This window comes from Leptosomus discolor, chromosome 3, assembly GCF_034619465.1.
Source record: "Leptosomus discolor isolate bLepDis1 chromosome 3, bLepDis1.hap2, whole genome shotgun sequence".
NCBI classification, from domain to species: Eukaryota; Metazoa; Chordata; class Aves; order Leptosomiformes; family Leptosomidae; genus Leptosomus; species Leptosomus discolor.
In genome coordinates, this window is record NC_141393.1 from 77,012,495 (window position 1) to 77,038,614 (window position 26,120).

The following is a 26,120-nucleotide window of genomic DNA, read 5'->3' on the forward strand; positions in this document are numbered from 1 at the left end:
ATCCAACATGCATGCACATTACGCTGACATGATGACCCTGTTTTGACAAGGGTAGGAAACAGCATTTGTGAATTTGCAGATAAGGAAAATAGTAATGATTGTTTGAAAATTCATTTTTCAGGAAATACAGATCCACCAGACACATAAATACATTGTCTGCACAGAAAAAGCCATTAGAAGCTTAAAAAAACACAAACACAAAACCGCCCACAAACAAACAAAAAAAAAGCCCCTCACAATATTTAATTGATGGGTTATACTGAAGCACAGAAAACAGAATTATATTAGTTTCCCCCGCTGATACTCTCCTGTTTCTACTATATCTTTTTCCTATCATAACAACCTAAAATGAAAACAGTCCAAATCTGAACAAAGTGTTTCAATTTTTTGAAATGAAATATTGCTTTATAGACACCAAGTGGAATTTTAAAGTTTTATCATAGAAAACATCCACAGTTTTCATTTGTCATAGGCTATGCCTGTGCCTGGGGGAATTACCAGGGATAAAGAGGCAACAGCAAGTCAGTTCTGCACGCTTAACTTAGGTAAGGGCAGAACAGTCTTCCCCAAAGGGCAATGTCGTGACAAGAGTTTAGAGCACAACCATGGTTTGGCCTTCTACAATCACCTTTTTCTGCAAATCAAAGCCCACGGGCATAAATCTGAAGGAAAGAAGTGAAATAGAGAATCTGAAGAAAGCCTGTTGAAAGCAAGTCCAAGCCACTTTCCGTGGTCTTCCTTTGCGTATTTATGCAGCTGAACCACAAACAGAAAAGGTAACCAGATACGTTGTTTTCCCCGCAGGGTCCTCCGGGTGAGGTAATCCAGCCACTGCCAATCCAGTCACCCAAAAAGACACGAAGGTCTCCTGATTACATGTTATCCGACACTGGTGATAATATTCTGGATTATTCCGATGGCATGGAAGAGATCTTTGGTTCACTGAATTCGCTGAAGCAAGACATTGAGCATATGAAGTATCCAATGGGCACTCAGAATAACCCAGCCCGAACTTGCAAAGACTTGCAACTCTGCCACCCAGACTTCCCAGATGGTAGGTAACTATTGCATGACAAAGGCAAACAAGGCTGAAGTTGTGATCTGCTAAGGGACTCTGGCAGAATAATTAATTATTGGTAGATGGTTTATAGAGTCGCTCAATAAATACAGTCTCATTAAATCCATCTTTGCAGGTATAAGAGTTTATAAAATGTGAGTAAGAGATATTCTCTTGCTAAAAGCCAAAATTCATTAAATACACAACCTGAAATGGTTTTAGATTCCAAACTTTTGAAGTGCTAAATAAAAACAGTTATTGTTTTGAACAGTGGGCCTTGCATTTCCAGAACTATCCAAACAGGAGAGGGATGAAAGATTGATGCGGTTTGGATCAACGGAAAGTAAAATCACAAATGTCAGCATGCTGAGATAGCTAATAGCTCCTTTTAAAAGAAATGAGAATACTATTTTAGTAGCTGTATACTTTCCTGTAGCATAATAATATAAAATAGCATTGGTATTGTATGAGATTTATTATTGATTGTGACTCTCAAAAAATTTACTGTTCTTTTACCCTTAGAAACAACAATTTATTCCACTGCATGATGGCTGTTTGTTCTATATTATTCAGCAAATAGACATGCAAGTGTCTCTGATACTGTTTAATGCTACTAAGAACTAGCTTAATAAAATGCAGAGTAGTATGAACAAGACACTGTGTTCTGAAGAACTATCTTGATTTAATTATTCTTTGTTATTTTCTTCTTTTTTTTTTTTTTTTCCTAACTGAGTTTACCCCTCTGGAAATGTTTAAATGAAAGCCAACCTTCACAGAGTTTTCATCCTTTCATATTTTTTTCAATTGCAATGGATATTTTTCCCAGTTCAAAGCAATATTTTTCTGTTTTTAAATGGGAGGAAAAACAGATTTTGACAGTTTAATAATATTTTATTGCTTTCACTCTAGATAGATAAAAACAGATGGTTGCCTTGAGGAGTAGTTAAGCAGTGGATGTGCAATATGAAAAGTACATATTTTACAATTCAGTACCCTCCATAACAATGAATGTTTTTGATAGAATACATTCACCTTCTTCATTTACCAGTATTTGTTTATTATTTGGAGCTCTCTTCATATAAAAGTAATCTTATTTTGGTTAAAATAAAAGTAAATGCACTCATTAAAACACAAAATTCTCCAGGGACAAGACGTACAGGTAGGAAACACTGTTTTCAATAAATACAGCCTGAATCAATAGAATTTTAAATTACCATCAAAGCATTGGTTATGCCCTCTATTCAGAATACAGAACTGGTGAAAGGATTTGTCATTCCTCTTTGAAACCTCCACTATTTGCTTGAAACTGGATTAGAACGGCAGTGTCAGAAAATCATGTGCTGTCCTGCTGTGAAACTAGCTGGAGAGAAGGGCCCACGTTGCAGAGATCACCGTTATAATTAGCAAGGCAGATTTTTAAAAAGCGCTGGTTTTTAGCGGAGCCTGGATTGACTGCGGCCCTCCTTCCCGCCCCGCCTCCGTTCACCGGCGATGTAGGGCAGGGCTGGCGGCCTGGTAGGACTGCTGACACTACGGGAAGCAAGTTTTAACGGTCTTTCCCACCCCGTCACCCAACCAAGCATTAGTTAAGGTGCTTTTACCAACTAAAGCAGCCTGAAGTTTCACAAGTGTTGCAGCTTCATAACCCAGTAGTAAAAAACGTCTTTGCTTGAGGGCTCTTTCTCTCAATGGAAGCTTTAGGTACTTGGGCCAGCTACGACCTCCCCAAGCCCTGTGCAGCCACCGTTTTATGTAGATAGGCAGGCAAATGACACCAGATTTTGCTCTTTGACCTAAGCCATGGCTTATTTCTGCCTAAGCCTGCCTCTGCTCAGGTTTTGAGAGTGCTGTCACCACAGGTACAAATCATCCTTCTAGCTGAAACACCGAAATGGCCCAATTGTTGAGACCTGCAATGCGTGTTTCACACATAACGTCCTTCCCCTGCTAGACTGAGGTCCCTGCAGTTCCTCCAAAACTCAGCAGCGTCCTGCAATAAAGTCATGGTTTGAAGGAAAACCAGACAAAACCAAAAGGACACGATGAGAACAGGATTTGACCCCGGTGTTACCTTTCACAAGCAACAGCAACAAATCACAAGGCAGAAAATACAGGGTTGCTTTCTCATCTTTTGGATAAAATAACTTTGCTACAAACTTCAGAGCACCATTAGGTAGCAGTAAATCCTGGATCTTCCAAATACCATTTCCACTATATAAGGCAAATATTTCCTCATTTGTTTTAGGGGAATATTGGATTGATCCGAACCAGGGCTGTTCTGGAGACTCCTTCAAAGTATACTGCAATTTCACAGCAGGTGGGGAAACTTGCATCTACCCAGATAAGAAATCTGAAGGAGTAAGTACCAAGCTGTGTTTTCAGTTGGCTGTTGCAATGTTGAACTAAACAGGATAATTACATTGTCACATTTTCGTATATCTGTCTTTCTGATTACGCTGAAATTTGCATAAATCTGAATAAAGTGGTAAAATGCCACAGAGAGTTAACAAACAGCATTTTCATGCTTTTGCTCAGACAGGGAATCTCTGCACCTGCTTGCTCACCTTTCACTGCATTTCAGAATGCAGCATCGCTGTGCAGCCCGTTAAAGCGCATCATCTGGCGTTTGACACCTAAAAGCTAAACTCCTACTGTGTTTCTCTTGTGGGTTCATTTATATCTATTCATTTATACCTACGCAGAGTAGATGTAAAACACTATGTATTAACAGTGTCCTCATTCATTGTTATAAATTACCTCTGATGGGGCATATGGTGTAGAGGAAGGCTTTCTAAAAGCTTGCCTAAATGAGGGAGATCTATCAGCATCAACACCAGTGAAAACTCTAATTTAGACCCTCTTCACAGGAACAATTTATAGCAGAAGCTTACCTGAATCTTAACAGATGACAACAGTCTCCCTTAAATAGAACTAGCTCTCTTTATAAGCTGTCACCTTGAATTCCACTTACAGTCGCTAATTTGAAGGCATTCTATACACGAAAAAACATCCTATTTTAAAGCTTTAAAGAGGCTGAGATCTCAGAAAGAAGAAACATTAAACATTCTTTACTACCTGATGTGACATTTGTCCCAGGTAATGTAAAACCTTCATATCTGTTAACATATGTTTTAAATACTTTTATCTCTGCTGTTTTACCACACAGGTTAGAATTTCATCATGGCCAAAGGAGAATCCAGGATCTTGGTTTAGTGAATTTAAGCGAGGCAAACTTGTAAGTTGTTACACTGCAACGTAATGGTTATTGAAAAGTCAAGTACATGTTATCAGTGATCAACAGATCCCAAGGAATTTTATAACTCTTTTGTTAATGAAAAGACTTTTCAGCCCCAGCCCTTTTGCCCTAAATATTAGAGCAGCTACAGGGCCTCTTGCCACTGAACCGCAGAAGCCTGCTCTGTCCTGTCCCACAGTGATCCCAGTGGCCAGCTGCTCAGCTGATGGTGAGGATCTGGCTTCTGGCAGACCACTCATCACCACTGAACCTCAGTAAAGCAGCTGGAGCACAGATCCCCTGCCCCACTCTAGGTAACTGGCAACATACCCAGTATGCAAAGATGAGGCTGCAGGCTGACATAACTTTCTAATTAACTAAAAACAGATTCCCAAAGAGATTCTGCGGGTTTACACAATATGCCAGGAGTAATTCAATGCCTTTCCCACCAGAATGAAGCTAAAACATGTAGTTCTTCATCTTAAATATATTGATACAGCATAAAAATCTGTTTACTGAGCCATAGCTTTATGGAACTTTAAAACTCCATAAATTGTTACATGTTGGCTGATTTTTTATTAAGGAAAGTCACATCGTTCTTTTGTCAACCATAATTTTGGTTTGCACTTTAACAAAGGAAATAGATAAATATCGATGTAACTTCTTGTATTTTCCAGCTTTCCTATTTGGATGTTGAAGGCAATTCCATTAATATGGTCCAAATGACATTCCTTAAACTACTGAGTGCCTCTGCCAGACAAAATTTCACTTACAACTGTCATCAGTCCGTAGCTTGGCATGACGCGTCGTCGGACAGCTATGACAAAGCCATAAGGTTCTTAGGATCGAATGATGAAGAAATGTCTTATGACAACAATCCTCACATCAAAGCTCTCCACGATGGCTGTGCAGTAAGTAGAGGTTCAGAAGAGCCTTTACCAAACCAACCTGTCAAAGTAGAAATCACACAAATTCATTTTTTCACAGCTTTCTTCTCATAAAAGCTTTCTAAACACTTTACTTTCAATAGACTGCCCTTTAGCAGATTTTTAACTACAGTACACTAGTCCCTTATTTAATTTTCATAGACCAAAAAACCCCAACCATAAGCCAAGCAACAGAAGTGGAACAAACCAGGCTGTCACCACCAACGTGCTGAAACTAGACTATCTGCTAGTATGAGCACAGTGTAAGAGAACAGAGGCAAAAAAAGCATAATCAGGTCAGGCAGCCCATCAAGCAGACTATATTTCTACTCAAAATTAAGGCATACGCAGCCAGAATATTTAGTGAATACTATAAAAACATGTATGAACTAAACCATGTGTATGTACCCAAACACAGTGAATTAACTGCACAGTTTGATACGTGACTTCGTATTTCCTTTTCTCATTTTTTGGTAGTCAAAGCCAGGTGAAGTTTGTTGACTGTACCTTTCAGAATCCTCTCTTAGCTGCACTAAAATCCCTGGAGCTGTTCAAACCTGCATCAGCTCTCTGACCACCTCTCCAGCAGGGTCTGTGTAGGCATAGCAACTGTTTTCAGAACCAGAACGGTTTGTACTGAGCACTTTGAAACAAAGACATCAAAGGAGCAAGTGACAGTTGAAGCCTCATTAATTATTTTGGGGTTTGATATGGGAGCGTTTTGAAGGCAGTTCCTGAGAAGTCAGTGATAGAGAATCAGAGACCGGAAAGTGCCAGGATACGGCTCTGAGGCGGAGATGCAGCTCAGGCAGGTGCAGAGTCTCCTCCCCTCAGTAACTGCTTCAGGTCAGCCTTTCGGCACCTCCTGGGTATTTATTTTGCTTTTGTTACCCACAGTGGGTGAGTGTAGAGCTCCAGAGAGAGCTGGAAGTGATTTAGGGAGTAACTCCATCACTAAACGGGGAACCCTCAGACCTGCCAACTCAGATGCTCACCTGAACTCGGAGGCCCTGCCGTAGCTGAAAGGGGTCTGAAAGGGACCTGAGACCACCTGAACGAAGTGCAGTCCTGGTGACTAACGTGATGACTTGGCTGGATGACGTTTAGAGGAGGTGGAAAGCCTTTGCTAGGAAGTAAGGTTGGGCCTTCAAACCCGGTGTCTCAGCGCATCAGCTGGCAGTCCTGTCAGACCGCTGCTTGCTTTCATGTCCAAACGGCTGCTTTAATATTTTGTGAGACAGTTAAAGGTCTTTCCTCTTAGCAGTGGATCTTCTGTCTTTCAGAAGTAGCGATTATTTCACAAGGAAGACATGCACTGCCATGAGAATATTGTTATTATTTGTTAAATACTATAGATGTGAACTCAGAATTCTTTAAGAAACATTAAACATCTCAGAGAATTTTTCATTTTTAGGCCTATTTTAGTATGTCAAAAAGCTATGGGCCAATCTCTTTCTAAAAAACAAAAACATCCCATGTCATACTTTCAAAATAAAATCCTAGGAAAACATAAACTTTAGAGTTTGTAATATCTGGTGCATGAGGGGGGGATAATTTATAAATTCTACACTTCAGAGATAACCTATGAAGATCTACTGCACATGCTTACTGCTCTGATCTATAACCACGTTTGCTTTTTTTTTTTTTTTTTTTTTCCTTCTTTTTTAACAGTCAAGAAAGGGCTACGCAAAGACGGTGATCGAAATCAACACACCCAAAATAGACCAAGTGCCTATCGTTGATGTGATGATCAATGACTTTGGTGACCAGAACCAGAAGTTTGGATTTGAGGTCGGTCCTGTCTGCTTCCTTGGTTAGGCTTCAGACAAAAATCAGATCAACAAAAATGTTGCACTTTGGTGCTACCAACCCACTTCATGCCACATGCAAGTTTTGAATAAGGATGGCATAGAAAATATGTCTTGCTGTGTATGTATGTCTTATCTAGAAAGTAATTGTTGCCCTTGTAGGGCCAGAATCACATGACTTAAACTTATTTTGCAAAGATGCTGTGGCACAGACAGACACATAGGGCTCACTTTAGGAACACCCCCCCCCTTTGGATTCCTTTGGTGCTGTAAAAAAAACAAACGACATGGTGCTCCTTCCACTACAACAAAGAGGTGTTAAGAAAGTGTTTAATAAACTGTAATTATTCTATGTACAGTACTATACTGTTATTTCTCTGTCCATTTCCAAAACTTGCATGTGTCTCTGAATTGCATCTGGCTCCTGTTTTATAATTACGAAACTACACTGTCAGTACTGTGTATGTATTCTGGAAAAATAAAGCCGTAATTGCCAGTGAAGCCAATTCCATTTCTGATTAATAATAAAATCCCTTTGTATATATTGTCGTTGGAGAGCTTTGTTATTTGAAGTCGCCAACAAAACTTAAGGTGGCAAAACTGGAAGATCTTGAGCAGCACACTCACACAACTCTTCTCTGCTGGTGTCACTCTGTGATGATGAATTTCAATAGCTAAAGCACCCTCAAAGGTGCTGTGTTCCATGGTGCTATACCTCAGACTTTTTATTTTCTTTTCTAATTCCAGAGTTTCGTAAGATACCTGTATATACCTAAAATAAACAAATTTATATTTTTGGGTGGGGAAAATATGTAAGAAAACAAGAAAAAAAACAACTTCTGCATAACAGATCTGTTAAAAATCTGTGTGAAATAAATTAGTCATATAGCTGTCTTTTTTTTTTTTTTAAGCTCATCTGAATTTGTTTCCATTGTGCTTATTTGGTCTGCATAAATATTAAAACTGGATTCTAAACAGTTATTTATGGATTTTTGCAGTGTTTACTTAGATTTTTATGTAAGCAATGACGGATGCTTGCTTCCTGAACTGGATACTGGAAGTTCCACAGAAGGGTCCTATACAATATTTGCCCATCCCACTAATATGAATTATTTTTCCCTGTTGTTTCACCTGAAGGCCAGGGATGCAATATGTCTAGGTCATGTGATTCTACATAGTTGCTAAGCAACACACGAGGGGACCGCTTCCTACAGAGCTGCCTCCACCCCAACCCTTACAACTTGCTACTCAAATCTCACCAAAAAGATGTTGGTTTGGCCTTCCCTCTGAACATTTTATTCAGGTAGTTGGAAGTAGAAATTACATTTTAGCTTTACAACACAAATCCTTTTGTAATTATTTTTCATAATATATGTAAGACTTGAAAAGAAATGTTTGTTTCTATTTCTTATAAATTGTTAAATTAAATAGTACTAGTTTCTGCTGGCTCATTTCCATCTGGTGTTTTCTTATGCACGTTTATACATGTAAAAGTGAGATTTCAAAAGTCAACTTTTTGCTGTTCACATTTTCTTTTATTTTTGAACCAAAGTTTGTAACTGTCACCTCAAAGAGGAAAATACAAATTTTATTAATAAAATCAAGTCTTGTCTACCTGGATTGGTCATTCTCTTTTTTCAATGTCCAAAACTCACCCACTGACATTACTGTGCCTTCACGCTGCTTCCAGACCATCCAGACTCAAAAAAAAAAGTGATCTTGCTCCGTGTCCTGGCAAGCACCGGGCAACAGCCCAGGGAAGAGAAGCGTTAGTCAAAAAGACGCTGCTCTGGCCGTTGGCAGTACGCAGCGAGGCTGTGATTTCCCCTTCCCTTCGCATGGATTCGCAGCTGCAGCAGCCACACAACGCTATCACACACAAGATGGGAACCCGATACTCTTTCCCCAGCCGCTCCGTTAGGACCCACAGCCTCTGAGTGCTTCACAACCTCGTGCTTACCCTTGCAGGCTCCCAAAGGCAGGGAAATGACCCTATTTACTGACAGGAAAGGGAAGGCCTAGAAACTACCAGAACACAAACTTTCCAGTTCCTTGTTTTCGATAGCGGAACCAGAACTGGTGATGGGTCCAAGCTAGAGACATGACATATGTCACCTGGGGCCTCCTCCAAAACAGTCTGTAATTTTTTTTTTTCACCTGCCAGCTGTTCTTTATGCGCTCTGGTTATGTCCACGATAGCTGTGAAAGAAGCTCCACCAAGTGTGGCAGAGGAGCAGCGACTTCCTGCTGCTCAAGTGGGCTACGGTGCATTAGGGGCTGAGCTGTTCAACCCTATCTAAAAACCACAACGCTTCTGGGTCAGGTGCTTTCGGGTGATTTGGCAGAGTTAGGATTAGGCTGCCGCAGAACAGTGTTTCAAAGAGTGCAATGATGTGTGTGAGAAGCCAAACAAATCCAGATCTTTTCCAGAATTAGTCAAAGCTTCTCACCCAGGTTCATGTTGACAACATCCCACAGGAGGATGAACTTGAGTCTTCTACACCTCTCAGGTAAGGACTCATCAGGTTTATTCTTTAGCCCTTCTTAAGGCCTTAGCCAAGTATCTTACTATTTATCCTTATCATGAAAACATCTGACCACTGCTAGTTATTATTCTAACTCCTCTTTGTCCATTCTTCGTTTCGATATGCTGTTCTTCTCTCGAAGTTTCTGATTAAAGGGGGAAAATTTCCATTATATATTCTTGCCTTCAAGCAAAAATTATGCTATTTATTTTTCTCTTGACAGAAGTCTCATATTTGCAGTCCTTAAAAACAAAACAGAACAAAACCAAACCAAAAAGAGCACTCCAGAACAGAAAGCTTCACATGAAAACTCACACACAATTTCTACAAAATAAACTTCAGAGTCTGTAGTCAAATCCTACTAGCCATAAAACCAGAAAACCTCAGATTCATCATATGCTGTTGTTAAAAAATTATACCCACTCCAAAATGACGCAAGCTAAAAATCCTTACTCAACCAAGCCCATAAGAAAACAAGGATCGATATTTTTCACACCAAAAATTACAGACCTGTTAAAAAAAGATTGAAATTGCTATATGACATCTGCACTTTACTTCTAGAGACTGACAAAAGAGAACTTGGATGTTGAGGTTTCACCCGACCTCAGAGCAGACTGGGCAGTTTTTCCTGAAAGTTTCTTTCGAGCCTCTCTCTGAACAGAGCGGAGCCGCCTGGAGCTGGTATACAGTTTCCTCCCCGCCGGTGCAGGTGTTGCGCTCTTGTTGCATGGAAATGGAGTGAGGAGGCACACAGGGGACAGGCCAACAAGCATTACAGATTGAGGCAATGTTCTGTCCAGAATAACATGGACATAGGACAGAGATCTAAATGACAAGCTATGCCTATAGAGGTTCAAACTGTCCTGCGTGTCGGTGGAGCGTTTCTTCTCTCTCTCTCTCTCCTGGAAAACTTCGTAAAATGTAACGAAGACATTTTTTTCAGTCTAAGCAGGCAGTCATTATGGCTAACATCAAGTCACCTTGTCACACAAAAAGCTACAATCTGTTTCAAGAAATAAGCACAATTATTTGCTTAAGATTCTTCGCCTTGGGAACAGCTTTGTTAATTTTAAAATGAAGCTTCACATGCTAATGACTGGTAGGAGAGGCCTTAATAGCAACCGAATTCTGTGAATGAACCTATTCTATTGTACATGCACCAAAAATAACCTGAAAATGACAAAGACGGGATATTAAATGTCATGTCTATTATATTTACCTGGAAAGGCGTCTTATTTGTGTTCCTTTTCTAGGCACACAAATCATCAGAGGCTCATTGTTAATCCAGTAAAAAGCAGTGTCAAGATTATTGCAAAGGACTGGACTGCTCTAAAGCTATTTATTCATTTTGTTTTCAATAAGAAGACCAAAGATTATTACAGTGAGGAAGGCTGCAAGCATACAGATATTCAGACTACCTGCTTTCGCCAAAATTGGGCTTGTTTTATCCTCAGCTACGTGAATGAAGGCTCTGTTCTAATAAGAGAGAGGATAGAGCCAAAGCCTACAATGCTACCATGGACATGTTTTGTCTAGGTTCCCTCAGGAGCTTTGCCAGACCTTGACTTTGTTTCCAGTTTCTCAAGGGTGGAGAAGTGATCTTCATCAAAACACATCTAACTGCAGTAAGACAGACAAGAGTTGTTAAGAATTCAGCAGCGGGACTGGGATCTAAGCGTCTTCTCTGCTCCCTGCTATGATCTAAGAAATTACTTTTTTAATATCAAAAAGACATTGTAGCTAAATCTTGCTGAAGCATAAAAGAACTCCACCTTGCACAGTGATTAAAATGTGGATGAAAATTAAAATTCAGTCCATCCACGCTGCTGCCACTACATGATATGCTACTAGAACATAATTTATATAAATAAGAGATGACCAAGGGTCCAGTCAGTGCGTTATGATAAAATCCACAAATAAGAAGCATCTGTTTCCTCTTCTTTCTTGATGGCGACAGTTTTCTGTTCAAATCCAGGAAAAACCTTGAGTCTGTTATCCGATTTCCTTTCATCATCATTGGGTAATTTGCATTTTGGTAGATGACGCTGACTACTTGATTGCCTTTCGACGTCTACCATTATGCATTTCACCAGCTATTACAATCTAATAGTAGCAGCAGTTCTCAATTTCCTGATTGTCAGCCATTCGACACCCAAGCGACTAACATCATTGCTTTTTCTCATACTCGGCTGGTATTTTCAGAGCAACACAAGGCTCAGCGAGGACAATCACTCAACCTCCTTCACAATTTTAAAACAAAAAACATCTGCCACAAACAGCATAAGTAAGCCCTCAGCAGATAACAAGAAAATGGGAAACTAATCACTTCCCAAACGATATAGTAAGCAGAACAGCTGACGGAACATTTATCGCTTCTTCTCTGTGTACGTTAAAGAAGATTAGATGTAAGTATCTGTCAGAGTCCTTTAACAGCTTGCAAAGCCATCTTCTAAATTTGTGCTCTGGCCTTCGCTTCATGCATTAAATGGTGGTCAGTGAAACTATTTGCAAGAAGAAAACCAAATTAATTCTTCTCTAGCCCCAGAAGTTCTCTAAACTGGATCTTCTGCTGTGTTTTCACTATAGTGAGGATTTAATGGGCAATTAGAAGAACCTTTCCAAGTCCACAGGACTCAGACAACAAGGCTGCCCAGAGTCCCAAGGTCACCCTAATGACCAGGAACGAACACAGAAGCTTCCCATTCAGTTCCCATCTCACCCTGAAATATCTCACAGCCAAAGATCTTGAACAGGGCCAAAGCACAGCATGTGCGGTGGCAACACAAGGCCACAGCGCTGTGCGGCCTGCAGTTCCCTAGCTCCAGTAAGAAGTAAACATAGCTAGAGCAGAGCCATAAACCTGAGTTTCTTACAGGGAAAGTATTAACAAAATGTTGAAATTGTGAACTGAACTCAGGATGTGACTAATAAGTAACAGTAACAACATTCCAACATAATTAGTGTTTCTGAAACAGAGATATTGATTTGTTATTTGTTAGTTTACTCGGACTCGTACCCAGAAAGCCCACTGAAGTCAGCTAGGGTGTTACCACTGACCTGAATGACTTCTAGAGTAGGCACTGCTCATCACAGCATGTAAAGCATGTTAGTAAAGTGGAGAGATTTAGAATGAAGTTATTTTTATTGACATAAAAGCTTCTTTTGGTCAAATATTAACAAAAAAATAGGTAAGGTTTTATATTCTATTCATACAACCTCTTCAGCCTATGCCTCTTCTTATGAGAATATCTTCTCAACGGCAGCTCAGGTGAGAAAGCAGCTCTGCTTTGAGGTCCTGCTGCCTGCATTGGCTCACAAGATAACACAGCAGGATGTGAAGGCTCAGGTTCTGGAGAATGCATAAATAGATAATCTTCATAACATACACTATTCAGTAACTTTCTGATTTGGATGTATAGGGATCGCTTATCCCTTTGTTACTCCTCAGAAGGATTTCAGAAATACCCACTTTGCTCTAGGCCTGCAGACTTGATCAATGCACAGATATTAAGATCAAAGCTGTTTACTGTCAGAAAGGGCCAAAAATGGAATGCGTAAAAAATTTCCACAGCACCGAACAGAACAAAGCATCATGTCTCACCTGGCCACCTCTTCCCTTTTTTGAATTGTCATATCTCCATTTGAAATAATAATGTGTTTTTCTTCAAACTGACTGAAAATATTTGACTGGTAGGAGGAAGTCCACCAGTGTCCACATTGAGATTGTTTCCCTCTGCGCTGGGGGACAGGAGCTGAGAACAATACTGACAGTTGAATAAAGGCATCTGTGTAAAAGAAAGGCACAATAAAACCAAGCAGAAATAGTTCTCAGTGTACAACAAAAAGGAGAAAAATGTAAGGGGAAAAAAAAAAAAAAAGAAATAAGGAAGCAGTGGGGAAATACGTAGGAAAAGGACAATGGGAGCAGAACTCGGCTCCCTCCTCTCCTCAGCCTACGGTAGGAGGGTGAGAAATCTTTGCGGCCCAGTCTGGGAGCATTCCATGTGATTGCTGGAATACAGCAGCGGTGGAGGTTTGTATCCCACAGTCGTTGTGGAGTGAGGGGGTGCCCCAGCCCCCCAGTTAGGAGGCAGCAGCAACACTGGTTTATAAAAACCGCACCCACAAAGAGCAGCAAAGACTGCAGGGCTCTGTGGGCAACACGGTGCCATAAATCCCGGCTGCAGCCATGTCCCCATCCCCTGCTCTCCCTCCCCTCCCTTCCCAAGCCCACCGCTGTCTTAGCCATTCCTGAAGTTGCTTCCTCTGCAGGAGCTCTGTTCCTGTGGAGCAGCCACGTCCTACGGTGGCACCGAAAAGCACAGGACATCTGAAAAGGGGGACGAGAGGCTTAACTTTTAAGGTCAGGTACTTGAAAGAGGCAGAAAGGACAATGGGGGAGGGTGAGCAGGCTGGGAAATCACCACACAGCCACACTAACACGTTGCCAGACTCACAAAACATAAAGCCTGTCTGGGCCATGCAGATTACGAACAGGCAATGCCCAGGGTTGCTCAACTTCTGAGTCCATTTCCTAGCACAGAGAAGCACGTGGGTCAGGCAGCACTATAGTCCTCCTGAGGACGGCCTCTGCCACAAAATTCAGGTGAAAACAATGTGGAGATCAGTTCACACTGATGGCCATGTGAAACCTCCCTCTGCCCTTTGAAGTCGGTCTATTTGATTTTTCCAAACACTTTAACCTCACAACAGAGCCATAATATCTTGAGGAACCACATTTGAACTAGTGTCGCATCTTCCCATGGCAATTTTCCTGGAGAAAGCAATTAAAAAAATAAATTAAAAAAAGGACAGTACACATGGATTGATGATACCTGAAAATTTTCCCGACTAATTGATTCTTGACTATTTCAGGACATTATGCAGCTTTGCATGTGTGCATTCATTTCTCATGTTTTGCATAATCTTTCTGATGACTGTATGCACAAGTGTACCATGTAGAAACATCAGCTAGCCAGCATGATTACTCATTAAATTTAATGAGTAGGTTAGAATTATCTACTATAAAAATAAGATGAAAGCGAAATCACAAATTTGAAAGCTGGCTAAGGGCTGAAACATATGCAAGCACAGTTAGTTAATACTGTCTTAATATGCACAACAATAAATACTTCATATAGATACACGGCAAATTTGGATGCACATTACCCAAGCGGAACTCAGCTGTGATGGTGTATGAAATGATACATTTAACTCTAATGAGATACATAACTCGGAGGAAGCAAAAAACATCAAAGTACTTCAGGGCGCTCTTTCAACAGTGGAATACTTTCATGACACAGGTAGTAATAGCCAGATAGCATTTGGCCCTTCTCTGTTTAAACACAGCGAAGGAATACAGAGGTTGATGCATGCTTTCAATTCTCTATAAATAAATGCAGGCTAACTCCTGCACATGGCGGACAGGGCTGTAACAAGGCAAAGAGCAGAGAAGGGTGAAGCCCAGGGCCTGTAAACACTACCTACATGGCAAGAGAGGATCGCAAAGGCAAAGGAAGGTGTAGCGAGGCGGGGGTCAGTCTGTTCTCCCTAGTAACAAGCAACAGAACAGGGGGCAACGGCCTTAAACTGCACCAGGGGAGGTTCACACTGGATATCAGGAAGAATTTCTTGACTGAAAGGGTTGTCAGGCATTGGAACAGCCTGGCCAGGGAGGTGGTGGAGTCACCATCCCTGGAGGTGTTTAAGAGGCGAGTAGGTGTTGTACTGAGGGACATGGTTTGGTGGTGTTGGTAGAGCTACGGCAAAGGTTGGACTCCATGACCTTGAAGGTTTCTTCCAACCGAAACTGTTCTGAGACAGATGACCAAGTACAGCTGAGGAAATGCTTACACCAGAGCCCCCTTTTAACAGGTGGTACTAAGGACACTTATTTGGATGGTTTTTCTGAGCAAAACTGCCACCTCTACCAACGGCTGAACTGGTAGAAAGGGCTCGTTGTGGGCCAAGCAGCCGGTTGCCCTGGGCGGGCTCCGACGAAAGGGGAGTGGCAGCGCTAGGGGCGTGCAGAGCCGCCTGATGAGCCCGCAGCCGGGAGAACAGCAAGCCCCGAATGCCTGGGGTGAAAGGCCGGCAGGAGTCGCTGCATCTTGCGACCACCCCGAACCCCGCACCGCTCCTTCCCGCCCAGCGGCGGCAGGACGCCCGCCAGCAGCCGACCGCGGCGCTGCCGCCGCGCCAGCCCTCTCCCTCAGCCAGGGCCGGGCCGGGCCGGGCCGCCGCGCAGGCGCAGAGGGGCGGGGGGGGGCCGTTACGGCGGCAGCTGCCAGCCCCGCGGCGGGGCCCGGGGCCGTCGTGTTCCCGCCGCTTCGCGGGCGAGGCCTGAGCTCAGCCCGAGGCAACCGCTTGGGGCTTGTGAGGTAACTTCTGAGACCGCACGTGTGTGTACGGAGATGCACCTCCACTCATCTCTAGCCAAAAACTCCTGCGCTTTTTTGTAAGGTTTCCCCCCCCCCCCCCCCCTCAGTTCACATTTCCCCTAAAAAACATCCCGTTATGAACATACAAGTCACAGAGCCACAGATTTCTATATCGCTCCATGAGGGAGAGGTGTATTCAGTTATTACCTCTGCAGAGGAATAAGTAAGGTGAAGCCCCCCCCCAACACAACACAAAATACAAACCTTGCCTTCTCCTCCTTCAGACACACAGAATCACAGAATCACTCAGGTTGGAAAAGACCTTTGAGATCATCAAGTCCAACCACCAACCCTACTCTACCAAGTACACCCCTAAACCACATCTCCAAGCACCACATCTAAACGACCTTTAAACACATTAAGGGATGGTGACTCAACCACCTCCCTGGGCAGCCTGTTCCAATGCCTGACAACACTTCCGGTGAAAAAATTTTTCCTCATGTCAAGCCTAAACTTACCTTGGTGCAGCCTGAGTCCATTCCCTCTTGTTCTACCATTAATTACCCTGAGAAGAGACCAGCACCTACCTCTCCACGATGTCCTCTCAGGTAGCTGTAGAGACCAATACGGTCTCCCTTCAGCCTCCTTTACTTGAGACTAAACAGCCCCAGTTCCCTCAGCTGCTCTTCATAAGACTTGTTCTCCAGGCCTTTCACCAGCTTTGTTGCCCTTCCCTGCCCTCTCTCCAGCACCTCAGTGTCTTTCTTGTAGTGACATGCCCGGAATTGAACACAGTACTCAAGGTGGGGCCTCAGCAATGCCAAGTACAGGGGGACAATCAGCTCCCTACTCCTGCTGGCCACACTATTCCTAATACAAGCCCGGATGCCATTGGCTTTTCTGGCCACCTGGGCACACTGCTGACTCCTATTCAGTTGCTTGTCCATCAGCACCCCCAGGTCCTTTTCTGCCAGGCAGCTTTGAACCCATTGCCTGTCCTCTGACTCCCTGCCTGTGGTGTATGGAGGTCAGTGCCACCTCCCACTCCCTTGTGGTTTCTCCCCTGTCATGCCATGCAACACTTCCCATGAGTTAACACCGATCAGAGGATTATTCTCTGAAGAGCTGGATGTAAGCAAGCTAAGGCGAGAAACCTTTTTGAAGAGTAAAGGGAAGGAGTTATTTGTTTTCTTTACCTAGGTGTTTCTGTGGTAGAAAGGGCTACACGGTTCTGCAAAACCTGAGTAGCTGTGGGACTTCTGACAGCAGGTATGCAAACACTAACATGTAAATTAACTAGGAATGTGTGTCACTAGTTTTGAAACACCATTTAAAGAGTTTTCAGTGTAAAAACTCTTCTATTGGGACACAAGTCATAGTAAGCAGCTTTGTGGTGGATGTGGTAGCTCCTCTCTCATGAAATCTTTTCCTCTGAAAGCTTTGATTGAAAACTAAGCCACATTCAGGGGTTTGTGGTTAAGCCTGAGAGCTTCCTTCAGTAAACTCATTCCTGAATTAATTGCTGCTGGAGCTCATCACCCATAATATTTCCAGAATCTTTCCCCTATCATCTTCATCTGTTGGGTTAAATTTATCTTTTTGACATGACACCTGTTAAACAGTGTAAAAGAGAAGTACAAGTGTCACTACCAAAAAAGGAGAAGCAGCACACGGTGCTGTTACTGTCCACAGGTCTGCTTTTGCATATAAAGGACATTTCATCACACCTTTTAAGATAAACAGTTGAAAATAAGGAATTCTCTTATCCACAGTCCATCACCTTTAAGGACCACAACAAGGATTCTTCTACGTTCACAGTTTTAGGATGCTTCTATGTAACACGTACAACAAAGTGAGAGACCTGCACCATTCCTACACACAGAGAAGCACCAAATTAACAGTTGTGGTCTAGCCTGGGCCCTCTTCCCCTCAGTTCTCCTTAGCTGTGAATTGTCTTAGGTTGAGGGTATTCCAGCTAAACAAATGAATGATAATTCTTGCTTAAAGTATTCAGCTTCCAAACAGGCAGATGGGGATTCTAAGTTAGAATATTCCTGAGCAAGGGAGAACTCCAGAGCATGGTAATTCTTAAATTTACAAGCCACGCATTCTCCTGTGTTACCACTGTCCCTACCTGGATTACAAAAAAAAGGTCTTGCCCTTAAGGAGCTCCAGTTATGCAGGAAATGCAAGGACACATTTCAAACACCTAGGGAGGAAAGGAGAGAAATGTTAAGATAATTTTGAGCTATATCCCTCCTGAAAATAAATGCAAGTTCTCTGTCTGTTAGATGTTTTCAGAACATCTGAAAAAAAAAAAATACACAAAAAGGAAAAAAAAAAACCTCACAACAAAAAAGCTTAATTTTCTGTGTATACTTTCATGAAAACACTTGAATTGGAAAAATTGTTGCTTGTGAAGTAAATATAAAGCTTGATGTATCTTATAGGTCTCCAAAAGTTTTAAAGTAAATCTAAAGAAACTATTTCAGTAACCTTAGGTTTCATGCACATGGGTGCAATACATTTCATTTTTCATCTTTTTAAAAGCTTTTAGATGATGTTTGGAAAAATATCTCTTCAATCAATAGCTCATCATAAACATATGCCAGTATAAAACATGCAAAAAGATACTTTCTTAGAAGTGATTCACATAAATGTGACTTTATACAAAGATAAAAATACATTCACTCTTCACCGCGGTAATATCAACTACTTCCAAAGACTTTTGGTCTAATTTCACATCATTTCCATGTTTCGTGATGGTATCAAACCAAGCCTGCAGAGAGCTACTGAAGGCTGATACCAGGGTAAGTGAAAGAGGAATCAGAGCCATTCTGCTTTTCTGACTGCTATTACGGTAATGCGATCAGTACCTTGACAGATGCTAAGAAGAATCATTTTGCTGATTGACTTTTCTTCAAACCTAAGGCTGCGGGCAATCAAAGAAAATATGAACATCTGGCTGAGCTTTTGATTGCCATGCTCACTGATATAGTGCACCCAAATAAGCAACAATTAGTCAGTACAGCTTGTGTCAAAAGACCCATCAAGTTAATTCAAATTAAGTCAGGATAAATTGAATCCAATTGGCATTCATGCTTATTTGTATGCATAGTTTAAATAAGCTTCTTCTGCACTACATTATCCTTTATTTACAAGGAAAACACATGTGAAATTTTGTGTTTTAAGTAAATATTTTCAAAAGCTTTTTGACTTCCTAAAGTCAAACTTTTGGGAAAACTCTGTCCTTTGGAAGGCTATTTCCAGACTCATTAAGATAAAAATTTGTTGGTTTTTTCAAGTTCATATTTCTTACTTTCTAATGAATTTCACAAATTTGGAGAAGTTCTTTATAAACGTTTTGTCAGTAACAATTACAATAATACCTGACTGGCATTTAGGTAAACTTAGTATCTTAGATGGTGGACAAGATAACTACCAGACTGTAGTAAGAAAGGAAAACCCTAAAACTGAAGACTAATTTCCTAATCGTTTCACTTGATTCTCAGTGTAGAACCCTGGGAATATGTATTTTCTTTCCAAAAAGACTAGCATTCTTGTTTGGATTCTATTTATTGCAACAGTAAATTAGGTTGCATGAGAACCTGAGATTAAAACTAATCAAAGGCAAAAGACAAAGCTGAAATTGTGTCCTTCATTTTTAAAAAAGAGAAATTCAGAAAAAGAAAGTCAATTTGTTTTTTTTCAAATTCAAGCTCCTTGCAGTAAGTAAATGTTAGTCTTTGCTTGGCAGATATAGATACGATTGTTTCCAAGTTAACCTTTTAAAATTTGTTTGTGATTTGGGGGTGGAAATCTGTTCTTGCTAGCGAAATAGTGACTGGCTTTCTGGCTGAGGTGCCATCAGTGCTCAGCTAACTAGAGGTGAAATCTACTGTAGTCTCACCTGTAAATGAGCTCAGTCTGACCTGATTCTAAAATCTTATTACAAAATCACAGGAATTGTTCTGCAACTCATTCAGATGTGTTCACCTAAAGCCTAATGCAAAACAGTGTGTCTCACACTATGCGATGGGAAAGGGGCACACCCACAGCCCCAGCTGTGGGTACCTCACACTGACTGGCCCTGACTTCCCAGCGTTGTCAGAGCCAGGAGGCTTCAGAGCTGTGCAGGGAATATTTAAAATGCAGATGCATCAGAAGAAGGACCATGTCAGAGGAGAAGGCTGGGTGAGTCAGTCTGTGAGCATAGGACTCAATATGCTGCATTATCCGCTGCCACAGCTGCCATGAGTGTGGCCAAGGAGCTGCTACTTTTTTTTTTCTCAGGGTCCGTTTTGGTTTGGATACGAGTTTTGCTCTTCATTGACTTTGCTCATTCCTGTAAATATAGAGAATCCAACACCCTTGAGAACAATCAGATCAATTAATTTGAAAACTGTTACTGTGCTGCCTTCATAAGTCAAGGATTAGCGTGTGATCCATAACTTCAAAAAGCCTTTTAGCAGCTGTTTTCTTGAAGTTCTTTCCTTTAAAATACTAATCCCTGTTACACATCCATCTTCTGATTCAGAGGCTGAGAGTTCTTCTATTAGCATTACCCTTAGAAATATATCTGATGAAAAATCCCTTAGATCATGTAATGATATAGTCCAGTTGCTGTCAGGTGCACAGGCCCTTTACAAATGCTACTCAAAAATCAACACCAATCCTTCAATGCCTTCAAAGGATGTGGACTTAGGGCCACAATAATAGTGATTGTCTCTACCAAATGACTTTTCAGTGATCATTCTATAGTGGCCTGGAAGTCCAAATCCCCCTCAATAACTTTCATAATGGACACCTGCTGGGAAATGTAAAATCATCCCTAGCAAACAGGCCAGTAGTTGCATTTTCTGACTAGTCAACTTACTATTATTTACTCCATTGCTTGCTTATTGTTAGCCTAAGATTTTGGAGAAGAAACTCTGCTAAACAAAGTAAGTTCCAAAATAGTGGGTCAGCATTTCAGACGTGTTCAGCACACAAAGGAATACTACGCACCACAGGAGAATCAGCTGTCAGCTCCTCGCTTTGCCTGTTTTATTTAAAGATTTGAAAATAGACTAAGGAGAGTAAATTTTCAAAGACCGTGGTCGTAGGGAAAAAAAAAAAAATCATTCCAAATCATAAACAGCAAAGCAGCATTCATAGTTGTGGTCTCTGATATTTACTGTCTGGGTAAAGCAGCCTTCTTGCTTGGAGTCAGTAGCAGGAACAGGGGAAAATTTAGTGAAGTTTGAAGTAGTGTGGCCATTACTTTATCGATAAGACTCTGAATGTAATATGTTACATGGACCATTTTTTTTTAATGCGTTTGCAGCAGCATGTGATGAATAAATACAATAAAATATTAAAAATGTACTCTGCATTTCTTTTTTTTAAAAGCTCACACTTATTTTTACTGTGACACAAACCAGTACTGAATGTGCAAATGAGATTCCCACTCTCAAATTATATCAGTGAGAAAAACAATCTGAATGTGACAGTCTTCCATTTATTGACATGTATGCAAACCATTAAATTGTATGCCCTTATCTAGCTACTATTTATTTTCTTTTGCATGTTTATCAGTAAGTTGCAGTATATAAGGTGTTAGCCATTAAATACAGTAGTTTATTAGTTCTGATGAAAAGCAACAAGAATTTCATATGAAATTTCCTCATGATGGCTGAAGCATTTCTACTAGACTTATGTAAATAAGGGTCAGTAAAAATTAGAATACAACTCCACAGAAATGGTGAAATATTTTTCAAAAATTTTTGCTGCAATAAGTTAGTTTATTGTATGACTTATCACCTGTCAGAGAATCAAACATCTAAAGATTTCCAGATATTCTGATTAGCATTGTGATTGATCTTACAGCCAAGAAAATGCACATTTTCATTATTCTTCCTAAGGAAATTTATCTAGGCGAGCTTACTTTTCTCATTTCTATGGAGAGCTTGGAAAGGAGAGCAGGTGATACTTCAAAATATATGGGGGAAAAAGATCTGAAGAAATTAACTATAGAGAGGTCATAAATAAAGATGGCTGAAGTCCAAAATCTCAGGTCTGAAGAGGCTGCTGAGACTCCACTTTGGGGCATAGCAGTGCTGGTTTTATAGAGATTTCTGTCTCCTTTAGCAGGGGCCTTTCCCATCTTCTCCCTCTGTCCAAACACTCAGGCTGTTCCCCTGCCCGGTAGCAAAGGGGACGTACGAGGCTGTCAGCAAAGAGTGTTAATGCGGATATAGTTGCGAGGGAGGACAGAGTTTCTCTAAATACCTTCCTAACAGCAATTCGCTGTAGGAATTTGTGTCGTTGTATTGCGGGCCTATGCTGAGTATGGACGGAGACTTGCCGGCTTGCCCGCATCTCTGCATTTCATCAGAGATTTTCCTTCTCATCCCAGGGCAGGGGCTGACAGACTGCCAGCATGCGTGCTGACGCAGCGCCTGCTACAGCAGTGAAAGCCTTGTAAGGGCGGGGACAGGAGCTCTTCTCCTACTGCCTCTGTGAAGCTTGTTGCCCGTGTTGTGCAGCACAGTGACAATCACTGTGAAGTCCTCGGTGGCCTAGAGCCTGTTGTGCTTATTTGTTATTCACAGTCTGACCTGAGTGTTCACTCATTAGTACAGGCTGTATCTGTGGTCGTTGTTCTATCAACATGTCAGATCCAGCTGCTATCTACTAGGATTAAGACTGCATGTATGTTTTTCTCTCCCTGCAATGGAGGCTAACATAATATTTTCATTTATCGAGTAAGTCTTTTGTTAAAGCTTCGCTTGAACCGTATGTGTCCTTCATAGATGCAGAATGTGGCTGTCTAATCTTTGACAGTAAGAACAGAGAACAGAGCAATTAAAAGGTGTTCTGAGGGGTAGAATTTTTAATCTATGTGTGTGTGTTGCACAGGCAGGTGCAGGTTTTCTCTGAGTGCTGGTTGCATATTGGCGTTATTAGAACTTGCAGCAAGTTCCCAGTTTTCAAAAATATTAGCTGCTGATGCTCTCTTTCCTCTGAGGTTTGAATGTCCGCTAATGTCAAAGAGGATATTTCAGTCTCAGTGAATGCTATCCAACCACAGCAAGTATGGCTTAAACTCGTTGTTATTATTTTATGCAGTATCAAGAGATTTCATTTCCCTGAAACAATTTGAACCCAACTGAAATAATTTCAGCATGTCCTTATAGGAAGTGTTCCTAATCTTCTTACAGTTCTCATTGTTCTCTTCTGGATTCTCTTTAATTGCTCCACATACCTTTTTTTTTTTTAAATAATGTGGTGCCAGAATTAGCTAGCTGAGACCTCACCTGTACCGAGCAGAGAGGAAAAATTACTTCACCTCAGCATTATTTCCCATGGCGAAAGAGCCACTGAAAGCTGTTTCAGATAGGACCTCTCAGCCACTGTGCACCCACTTTTCCTGGAGTTCAGGTTTCCATGGCTTGCGTGCGAGAAAGTCATAGTGAAAAGTATTATAAACCTCAGCACAGACAAGATATGACAGCTGTTGCTTTGACTCTCTGCTGAGGTAGCTGCACCAATGAAGTAAAAGATTGGTTAGACTTGTCAAGAGCAAGTAATGTAAAGCCAGTGCTGCCTGTTTTTTACTATCTCCTTATCTTCTGCAAGCTGATAATGTATCAAAACCAACCAACCAACCAAAATGGTTCTTTCCACTTCTGGTCTGCTTTTCTCTTGCTAAATAAAATGAATAAACAATCTCTCATAATTGACCTTTATGAAGAGTGATATAAAAATGCATTGAATGAGTGAGCCAACTCCCTGTTTTCTCCTATTCCTCTCCTATTCAGTCAGCATCAGATTTATATTTTCTGTTTTTCTCTTCCCTTTCAAATGGAATTATTAAAAGAAAAATCACATTGACCTTAAGTTCTAAACTAATGAGTTGCAATTAACCTTGTGACTTAATATTTCCAGGGTCTGTTGCCACATGTGTATGCCATTCCTCTCCGCTCCTTCTCAAGTGTGCTTCTAGTTTTTCCACAACGTCTCCATTTTCAGACCCGGCAAGAGTTCCTTGAGCGGTACTATTGATCCGTTACTGCACTTCTCTCTTAATAATGTGCTTTATCTTTGCATAATACGTAGCACACACAAGCCGCTTCGGACCAATAGGGTCTTAGTCACAGGTAACATGAATTCTAGCAGTGTGTATGCACTTCGTTTGGCTTCACTACTGTAGAATCCTGGAAGGTAACATTTGTGACTGGATGAAAAAGGAATTCATGCTACATCGTTAATGCCATTTGTTTTAAATGATTGACATGCTCAGGATCTGAAAAATGTTCCTTGTTCACTGCCAAACTGACAGAAAGTTCCAGTTGTGGGTTCAAGGGTCTTATCACTTCTAATACTTGCACTTTATACACAACAGAAGAAGCCATTTAAAATGAATAGCAGGTACAGTCAATGTGCCACAGAAAGTGGTCCAGTGTATTTCCTGTAGACTTGTCTCGAATTATTTGCCCATCCTCAAAGATACAACAAGGAGTGGTCTTCAGTATCTTATGTTTGCTAAAAGATCAGGCTTTTCTTAAAGTCTGCTCCTTGGCTGAATCAAGGCTTGCCCAGCACGTACAATTCACTGTCAAAAATGAAAGCCACAACTAAGTCCTGTCTCTCCATGGAATTCTTGGAAATTGGGTGTCCCAGCTTTCATAAGGAAGACAGTTCTTGGGGGTACAGAATAGCTATCCTTGCTACATTTATGCTTCACCTTACTGAGACTTTGGAGCAAAAATATTAGAAAAAAATTGTCCGTATACATGCATAGATCTATTCCCAGTGATGTCACTTGCTAGGAGACACAGCAAAGTAATGATGTAATAAGAAAAATTTATTTGGAAATATAAAGTCAGTGATGGTTTCGTATGTTAGCAGCAGAAGTACGAAATAAAGATCAGAGAACTCCCAATTGTTTTTTTAATACTGCTTTGGATTTAAAGTATTTTTCTTTCAACTATCTCTCAAGTATTAAAGTTTTTTTCCCTACTAGTGTTCCTTACAAATTAACTGTCTCAGCAAATTTAAAAAAAAAAACAAAAACCTTTGTGCAGACATGCTGCACTATCGTGTTGATCTCTGCTGCTCCACTAACCATAATAAAACATCACGATTTTTTTCTTTGGAATAATGTAGTGTTTGCGTGAATGCATGTTGCAACTGGAAGTATATTGTGCCATCTAGCAGCGGACAGTTTAAATTATGCAATGCATAAAGACTAGACTAGAAAAAATCCTACTGTGATTTCACAGCCAGTTTCATTGAAAACAATTCTCTGAACTGGCCGCTGACTTTGTGACATCTGTTCACATGGAACATTCTGGTAGCTTTGGGGTTTTTTTATTTCAAAGTACTTAAGGAACAAATGTTATGCCCAAATATATTCTCTGCAATAAGCATATGTTAGTGAAATAAATTTGACTAAGTACCTACCCAGGAGTAAGATTAGGGTTTATAGGCATGAGTGCTACCAGAGCTATCAGACTCCGGGAACCTTTACCATGTAGACCTTAGTGATATGGTGATAATACGGTACCTTAAGCAAGCTGTTGGCTAAATCAGTCAAGTCCATCTCGACTGTATGTTAGTGAAGTCATTTTATCCTCATGAGCAGATTTCAGTCCATTAAGACAGCCTTTTTTGCTTCGCAGTCTGTGTAGTCATTACAGTTCCCTCCATTCATTTGTCTTCATTCAAAGGAGCACTCAACCACCTTGGTGCTTATTACTGTTAACAAGAACGTGGTCTACCTTAATACAGTGTCAAATGAAATCAGAAAGAGTCATGTGGATGATAGCAAGAGAAACTGCATCAGCGTGCGCGACGTTATCATGTAGATGAGAAACATAAATGAGGGATGAAATGTAATTTAAGCAAACACTCGGATGGAAAACAAATGTGCCATCGCAGACAAACAATTTCTGAGGCAGCTGCACAGGAATCCTCCTTCACTTGTAATTCTTGTTATGGGATTGAAAATCAGAAGAACTCAGAATTGCTAAGCAATCAGCAGATATTTTCACTAAAAGTGGTTCTATTGTAATGAAATCCTTCTCTTTCACCGAGAAGACAAGTATTATAAAACATACCGGGTTAACTGCATGAGCATCCTAAAAGCTTGTGTATTAAACCTGTTCATTTGGCAGAGAGACTAATAGGCCTAAAAGCTTTCTAG

The 26,120-nt window shown here is 41.0% G+C and overlaps 1 protein-coding gene across 6 annotated transcripts in view; it reads left to right on the forward strand.

Annotated features, from left to right (window-relative positions):
• Nucleotides 1–7,036, forward strand: part of COL11A1 (collagen type XI alpha 1 chain) — a 159,689-nt gene extending 152,653 nt beyond the window's left edge. For all 6 annotated transcript variants that reach the window (XM_086462635.1, XM_086462636.1, XM_086462638.1 and 3 more), the window contains 5 exons: nucleotides 805–1,054; nucleotides 3,303–3,415; nucleotides 4,224–4,292; nucleotides 4,970–5,203; nucleotides 6,890–7,036. In XM_086462635.1, the coding sequence (XP_086318761.1) occupies nucleotides 805–1,054; nucleotides 3,303–3,415; nucleotides 4,224–4,292; nucleotides 4,970–5,203; nucleotides 6,890–7,036 (813 nt within the window). The remainder of the gene's footprint in view (nucleotides 1–804; nucleotides 1,055–3,302; nucleotides 3,416–4,223; nucleotides 4,293–4,969; nucleotides 5,204–6,889) is intronic.
• Nucleotides 7,037–26,120: the final 19,084 nt, after the last annotated feature.